This window comes from Elaeis guineensis, chromosome 4, assembly GCF_000442705.2.
Source record: "Elaeis guineensis isolate ETL-2024a chromosome 4, EG11, whole genome shotgun sequence".
Taxonomy (NCBI): Eukaryota; Viridiplantae; Streptophyta; class Magnoliopsida; order Arecales; family Arecaceae; genus Elaeis; species Elaeis guineensis.
In genome coordinates this window covers 2,085,010-2,092,912 of record NC_025996.2, presented here as the reverse complement: position 1 = coordinate 2,092,912, position 7,903 = coordinate 2,085,010, and the positions used below count along the sequence as shown (strand labels likewise).

At 46.0% G+C, this 7,903-nt stretch overlaps 1 protein-coding gene across 3 annotated transcripts; it reads left to right on the top strand.

Annotated features, from left to right (window-relative positions):
• The first annotated feature begins 3,861 nt into the window (after positions 1 to 3,861).
• Positions 3,862 to 7,446, top strand: LOC140857053 (protein trichome birefringence-like 39). 3 transcript variants are annotated; one of them, XM_073255294.1, is made up of 5 exons: positions 3,862 to 3,968; positions 5,565 to 5,876; positions 6,199 to 6,352; positions 6,902 to 7,080; positions 7,156 to 7,446. In XM_073255294.1, exons 2-5 carry the CDS (start codon positions 5,584 to 5,586, stop codon positions 7,331 to 7,333), a joined length of 804 nt encoding a protein of 267 aa, XP_073111395.1. In that variant the 5' UTR covers positions 3,862 to 3,968; positions 5,565 to 5,583; the 3' UTR covers positions 7,334 to 7,446. The 3 variants fall into 3 exon arrangements, with proteins under 3 accessions (XP_073111395.1, XP_073111394.1, XP_073111396.1); XM_073255293.1 differs by lacking the exon at positions 3,862 to 3,968 and having other exon boundaries at positions 5,432 to 5,876; XM_073255295.1 differs by lacking the exon at positions 3,862 to 3,968 and having other exon boundaries at positions 5,443 to 5,876; positions 7,171 to 7,444.
• Positions 7,447 to 7,903: the final 457 nt, after the last annotated feature.

The following is a 7,903-nucleotide window of genomic DNA, read 5'->3' as shown; positions in this document are numbered from 1 at the left end:
GAATCGCTGCCGGCCGTCGCTACAGCAGCCACCGTTCGATTTTTAAGTTGAGGGCAATCTCTGGCTAGATGCCCCAACTCTTCACACCGGTAACACCTGGTTTTTCTCAAGTCCCTCCTGGACTTAGACCGCCCTCGTTGCGATCTCCTGTCGCTTCATCTACGCCTCCTGCTCCTCCAGAAGCCACCAAAGCTGAGCTATCGCCACCTGAGCTCAAAGCTGGGTTCTCTCTCCTGAGAACCTCGTTCTGGAGTATCGCCGCGGTGACCTCATCCATCTTGATAGTGCTCTTCCCCACTAGAAGAGTAGTCACCAAGGACTCGTACGAAGAGGGAAGAGACGCCAGCAAAACCAGCGCCCTGGTCTTCTCCTCAATGTTGCGCCAACGCTGAGAAGGTCGGTGAGGATCTTCTAGAAGTGGCTCAGATGCTCCTGCACGCTCTGTCCCTCAGTCATCCGCAGTTGGTAAAACTGCCTCCAGAGGAAAAGAGTGTTGGTGAGACTTCACCATGTACAACTCCTCGAGCTTCGACCACAGCACCGTCGAGGAAGTCTCGCTCAGCACATGGATCACCACCTCATCCGCCAGGTACATGCGATGGTACTCACCGCCTGCATCTATAGCCGTTTCCAATCCCGCACCTCCATGGTGTCGGCTTCTCATCGCACAAGAGAGCATCGATCAACCCCTGTTGGATGAGCACGTCCTTCACCCTTGCCTGCCACAAGGAGAAATTGCTCTTACCATCGAACTTGTTGATCTCCATCTTGATTGTTCCTGTTTTCTCCATCTTCAGTCTTGCTCACCACCACTGCAATCTGCGTCCTTGTACCGCCTTGCTCTGATACCACTTGTTGGGTGGATGTCTGGTCAGGACACCACCTCCCAAGATCCTTTCAATACCACGCGATGCAGCAGGAAGAAAGAAGAAACAAAAGAAAACAATCAAAATACGTGGATCAGCCACAAAAGGGCTCGCTTCCACGGGGCATGCAAACTTCACTATGAAAAGAAAATTTTACAAGAGGAGACCTCACCCTCAACCCTTGTACACCCAATTCTCTCTCATCTGAAGTTCCCCTCACAAAAGCTCTCTCTCTCTTGAAGACCCCCCTGAACCCCTGAAGAGCCTGGCGACCGCTGTCCAGGAGCCTCCTGCTCCTTCTCTCACAGCACATCCACCTCTCTCTCTTCAATCGGTTCGTATGGCTCTGTACGGCGAGAAACCGAACCGCTGCCTTCTCTTTTCGTCTCAGGCCCTTTTAAAGGGTTAAACAGAGCTTAAAACCTAATTAGATTAGGTTTAAGAGTCCTAAACAAGCCAAATCAGCGTCCCAGACCGTCGAATCAAGACCGGGAGCCACCTGGGCCGTTGGATCGCGCTTCGATCCACAGAATAGTTTCGTGGACCGTGAGAAATACGTGGGAAACGCCCATGCGGTCCACAGGCACTGCCATGGACCGCCGGTCCACGGTGGACCGAGGCAAGGGGCCAGTAGGCCGCTGGCCTGGCCGGCCCGCGCGCGGGGGCTTGGGTCGCGCCTGCGCGCGCCTGGGCCGCGCGTCCCGCGCGGGCCTGGGTCGCGCGTCCGCGCGCCGCGCTGCGGCGGCCGCTGCCGCCCGCCGCCGGTCGCCGGCGGTCCTCCACCGCTCGATTCTCGTGCCGACTTCAAAAGCTCGTATCTCCTCCATCCGAGCTTCGTTTCGGGTGATCTTGGTATCGTTGGACTCCATTTTTCGCCGCGAACCTCGCTGTGGGCTCAATGTGGGATGAATCTCGAGGCGTCAAATCCTAACAGCATAGGATCCCGTTTCTGTGGATTGAGGGTGGAGGAGCCACAGGCGTCGGCTGGAGAGGCCGTGGACAGAGGAGAAGCTGTAGGTGCGCAGTGGGCGAGGAAAACTGTGGGCTAATGGGGCCGAACGAGCCAATAGTGGTTGGAGAGGGGTGTGGAGACACCGCAGGTGGTGCAGAGGATGGGCGTGGAGGGACCGCGAGCAGAGGAAGACCTAGGAGCCACAGGGAAGAAAAGAGGAAACAAAAAAAATTAAAATAAAATATTATTTTTAAAAATAAAATAAAATATATAAAAATAAAAATATATAATATTTTAAATATTTTTTATAGTAAAATATTATGGAGCAGCGCTGCAGCAAAACTCTTGTTCTAAAGCTAACGGTTTCTTGTTTTTTTCATGGGAAATTGAGAAAAAGAACAAGAACAAACGATAACTATTGAATGCAATAATTGTCTAAAAAATTCGACGCAGATAGGTTAAATGAAGAAATCGTATATGAGTTTTATGAACGCCTCTTGACTTCACCGGGAAAAAAAAAGGTCGATATGTAACCATTCTTGCACGTTAAAACTGGACGATTACATTCAGGAACTTACCTTCTGTTGTCAAACTCAGGTCATGCCAAGAATAAGAAAGCAACGGGAGACAGACGTCTACAAGACCAGCTGGCGGATGGATGGCTTTAAAGCCCCCATCCCCATTCCTTTTGGTCCGAAATCACTTTCTTCCTTCGTTTCTTCCCTCTCCGATCTCTCCTCTTGGTCCCTCTCTATATATGTGATCCAAAGCGCATTTGCGCTTTGATCCTCTCCTACTCCGCTACGTTTCTTTGGTCCTCGCGGCCACTTCGTGGGGCGTGACGCTGGGCAGATTGAGCCCACCCGCGCGTGATTGTTCGATGGGAGCTGGGTCTACAACGAGTCTTACCCTCTCTACGACTCGGCGGGTTGCTCCTTTATTCGCCGCGAGTTCGATTGCCTCAGGTATGGCCATCTTGATAAGGTGTTTCTAAATATTGAGTGGATGTCTGACCAGGACACCATCTCTCAAGATTTTTTCAGTACCACACGATGCAGCACTAAGAAAGTAGAAACAAAACAAAACAATCAAAATACGTGAATCAGTCACAAAAGGATTTGTCTCCACGGGATATGCAAACTTCACTATAAAAAAAAAAAAAATTTACAAGAGAAGATCTCACCCTCAACCCTCGTACACCCAATTTCTTTCTTACTAGAAGTTTTCTTCACAAAATCTCTCTCTCTCTTGAAAGACCCCTGAACCTCTAAAGTGATCGGTGTCCGCCGTCCAGGAGCCTTCTCTTTCAGCAGTCACGTGGCTCAAACAAACTTAAATAACCTCCTCCAGCCGTTGGATCGAAAGTAGGATCAACCCACGTCGTTTGATCGCGATCGATCTACGGAATAGTACCGTGGACCGCATGAAACGCGTGAGAAACGCCCACGCGGTCCACAGGCCCAGTCGTGGATCGTCCGGTCCATGGTGGATCGGGGTACAGGCCCAGGTAAGGCGCCTGGGCCTGGGCCGCGCCCGCGTGCGAGCCTGCACACAGGTTGGGCCGTGAGCCCGCCTGGGCCGCCCGCGCACTTGGGCCGCACGTCCCTTGCGTTAGCCTCGCCTGGGCCGCGCGCCGCTACCTGCGGCCGCGCCGCTGCCGCTCCGCCGGTTCACCGCCGGCGGTCCTCCACCATTTCGGATTTCGTACCGACTTCAAAAGTTCGTATCTCCTCCATCCGAGCTTCATTTGGATTGATCTTGATCTCGTTGGACTCTATTTTTCGCCGCGAACCTCGCTGTGGGCTTAACATGGGTTGAATCTCGAGACGTCAAATCCTAATACTAAAGTACAGGTGGAACCCCAATGGCTACCACCTCCCAAGCCCAAGGTGAGTCTGTAATCCTCTCTCGTTCTATTACGGAAGTATTCCATGTTTTAAGAGGGGGCTAATTACTGATATGGAGAATGGTGTTTTAGATTTGATGGTAGAGACTCATTGAGAGGTGGAGAGGGAAGAAGATCATGTTCGTGAGTGACCTCGTTAAGCTTGAATCAGTTCGACTCGCTCCCGTGCCTTCTTCACGCGGCGGTGCCCGATGGCAGGATGAGCTCTATCGGCACGTAGACGCTCACTACCGTCGGATTTGAGGTTGGTATTTCTGCCTCTCCTTTTAGTCTAAGATTCAAGGGACTTTATTTGGTGGTAAATGTTGCTGGAGGCCCCACACGTTCCGGGATTAATCATCAGGTTTATTGTGGGATGGTAACGCTAGCTGGACCCGAACACTCGACCGGTTCTAGCAAAAGAAATCCATCCATGTTCGGGCCGCATCAAGCACTACTCTAGCTAGCTAATAGGTTGACTGCTGTATGCAATCAATTATCGCGTGAGACCTTGATGAAGAATACGGCCAAGCTACGGACAACGAGCTATATCATTTGTGAGGAAATATGCTTCGTTGTTTTTGTCTCTTCTTTGTGTCGCTATTTGTTTCTGAGACGAGACTGCTTAGCTCGCGTCTATGGTGGGGCCATCCGCGTAATTAGCCAGCTGGGTTTTTTTCCTTCAAAAGTCCGATCGTGTGTCGGTGTCGGGTTGATTGGCCCTATTCTTCGCATCAGTCGCTTTTTTTCTCTGTTCCTTGTCTTTTGCTCCCTTCAATTTTTTGTTGTGTCTTTCTTTTTTCCTTTTTTTTTTTAATTTCATGTTTTGCATTTATCAATGCGTGATAATTAAGCGGTCTTCTATCTTTTTGAAAACAAATCTTTTAAAAAAAATATATTGTCAATCAAACAAAAACTAAAATGCATCTTACACGCCAACACATGCCGAAACTTTCATTTTTGGATAGAGATTTTTGAGCCACTCTCATAAATTTAGTTCCCTAAATGCTTCATCCTAGTGATTTTTCAATAGACATTAAGTCACCATGTTTGCTTTCATAACAAATAGTAGTTATAAGTTTGAGAATGCAATACACCGAAATCTTAATTTAACAGTTTTAGCCTATATTATTAAGTTTTGAAAATGCGATAAACTATAGAATCCTATTTTGATTGTTCTGGCCTGTAACAATAATTGGAACTAAACTACAAAGTGTTCCATAAATAATTCATGTTCTTATCTATAGCTTCTTGAAAATTTTGCCTTCTAAATTCGTAATTTGCATATACAAGATGAAGAACCTCATGAATATGGGGGTTTGCTTTTCAGTTGAAAAAGCTCTACCATATACGTTGATGCATTGCTAGAGTTTCAGAGAGTATGCTATATGTTTGGTGAACAATTTTGTAAGGCAAATCTCATAAACAATTAATCTATCAAATGCTTTTCGTAGCCACGAGATTAGCTAAGCCTATAAGAGATTTCTAGAGTGTTATTTATTTTTTAAAATAATTAATATAATATTCATAGAAAATTTATGACATATCAATTATCCCATGGAACTTGTCCCATATTCTGCGCGCATGTGATGAAACAGTGTAACTACAAGGATCACATGTTGCTAGTGGACAACAGCCTCCTCCCGTCTGAAAGGATAAATATATTTATATTTCGAAAGGAAATCACCTTCGCATGGGATTAACGCAAGTCATTGGGTGGCAATGCAAAACTTATTTGTCCTAGTTACCATACTTTGGAAGCGGAACTAAATGTATTTATTGACAAGTTATGTAGCATAAAAACCTTTTTTATCCATTCTAATTCATTAACAACCCCAAGTGCCGTCTTTCCTCCATGTAGTCCTTCTCTCTTTCTCTCTATGGGGTCGAAAGCGAGGATGGGCTTTGGTTCTCTCTTTTTCCACTACGTTCTTTTAGCACTCTTTGTGGCTTCCTCGTATGGCGAGACAGCGGGGAGTTCGAGCGGGGGAAGGAGCTTGGCCCAGTGCAACCTGTTTCAAGGGAGCTGGGTCTACGACGAGTCATACCCTCTCTACGACTCGGCGAGTTGTCCGTTTATCAGTAAAATGGGGTTTGACTGCCTGAAGAGTGGCCGGCCTGATGAGAACTACCTCAAGTACAGGTGGAAGCCCGATGGTTGCGAGCTCCCAAGGTTGGTTCTTATTCTTATGTTGCTCTCTCTATTAGTCTTTTATGAAATAATTTGCTAGTGCCTATGTGTTATAATTGGTGACGCACCGTATATAAAACGTAAGTCAAGCGTAAACTAAGTTGGATCTACTCCGGTAAAGGTGGATTGATATTCGAAGTCCATTTTTCGAGCCGATTTAAGCAATAGGTTGGCCTTGTGTCATGTCAAAAATTGATCGAATCTAATGTTCTTGCATCCTGTTATGCCATTTGTTTTAAATATGTGATTATCGTGTGACTTGGGATCGATGGATCTCAATGTTCATTGGTGAATTGTTGTGCAGATTTGATGGCAAGGATTTCTTGCAGAGAATGAGGGGAAAGACAATAATGTTTGTGGGGGATTCAATAAGTTTGAATCAGCGGGACTCGCTCGCTTGCTTGCTGCATGCAGCAGTACCTGATATTGTTGTTTCGTCCGATGATGTTAAATTTGAGGTTGGTTTCCCTTTTTTTTTAATTTTATTTTAAGATTTAATTGACTTTAATTTTAAGAAATTATCTTTTTCTTGGGAAAGAAACCAAGGGATATGTTATCTGAGATCAATCTCCTAGTCCCAAATATGCTACCTAACTAAATGCTCAAGACTACATGTGATGGAAGGATTAGTGCTATATGCAGAAATATCCTCCATTGAATCATGCCCACCTCATAAACTGCACTAGACAATCCCCTCCTCGGTGAGAAAATTTTTTTGTTGGACCAAATCCATTAGCTTAGCAGTGGATCAGTCCAATCACAAAGCAACACATGCAAACACATATGTATTACTCTATTTTTCCTTCGTGATTGGACTGGTCCATCTTTGAGCTAGTGGATTTGGTCCAACCAATTACTTCTCCCAATAAGAATGTTGCATAACACGCCAAAAATATGAATGAAATCTAGCTGGTGCTATAATCCAGCTATGTAGCATTACGGATAACAATATGCCCCAACACCAATATCTCTCACCTTTCACTCTTTAATCAGAGGTTTTGTTGCAGGACTATAACGTCACATTGTCTCGCAGCCTCGCACAGTATCTGGTGGACATTGTCCCTGAGGAGATAGGGAATGTTCTTAAGTTGGACTCTGTGCAACAAAATGCGCAGGGCTGGCTCCGTGCAGATGTTCTCATCTTCAACTCATTCCTTTGGTGGAACCGTAGCAATCCCGGCAGACCGTGAGATCTTACTGTTCTAATTCCATACGTTCCATCACTCTCAGATTTACTTCAGCATTTTTTGACTGTACGTAGGATTTTATGGCATAGATGGGATTATATTCAGGATGGCAACCAAATACTCAAAGACATGAACCGCACCGAAGCAATGGCGAAGGCTTTGAACACATGGGCTAGATGGGTCGACTCCAACATCGATCCAAATACTAAGAAGGTCTTCTACTTCGGAATTCCCCCAACCCACATGCAGTAAGTTATGCATGGCACCATATCAATTCGGAAGTCATCTACAAAGAAGGCACAGCATAGTGCATACTGAATTAATTGATCCTAAGCTCCTTTACCTTTTTCTACCAAAAAAAAAAAAAAAAGAAGAAACTCTTTCACCATGAGTTTTGCTTGCTTTCGTATTTTGGTTTTGATTGGCACAGTGGAGCGGGATTGGGGTGAGCCAGGGAAAAGTTGTGTTGGAGAGACAGAACCACTGATTGGCAAAAACGTACCACCGGAGGTCCAATTCCGGCAAGAAAGCATAGTACGGGGCGTGTTGGGAAGTATGTCGAAGCCAGTCTATTTGTTGGACATAACTTTCCTCACACAACTCAGAAAAGATGGCCACCCGGGGCAGTACAACGGTGGCGATTGCACTCACTGGTGTTTAGCTGGAGTTCCGGATACATGGAACCTATTATTGAATGCGCCCTTCTTGAATGGAGCTGACATTTCTTCTCCCTAGAAGTACATGAAAGTGGCGCAAATGAGAAGATTTTCATGGGAAAATGAGGGAAAAGTTTAATTATTAGAATAACTACATGGAGATTTT

Excerpts from the sequence above, each read along its gene's own strand:
- LOC140857053 (XM_073255294.1), top strand. The coding sequence starts at position 5,584 with ATGGGGTCGAAAGCGAGGATGGGCTTTGGTTCTCTCTTTTTCCACTAC. Across the intron at positions 6,353-6,901 it reads CCGATGATGTTAAATTTGAG|GACTATAACGTCACATTGTC; the intron begins GTTGGTTTCCCT and ends GTTTTGTTGCAG. Across the intron at positions 7,081-7,155 it reads CGTAGCAATCCCGGCAGACC|GATTTTATGGCATAGATGGG; the intron begins GTGAGATCTTAC and ends GACTGTACGTAG.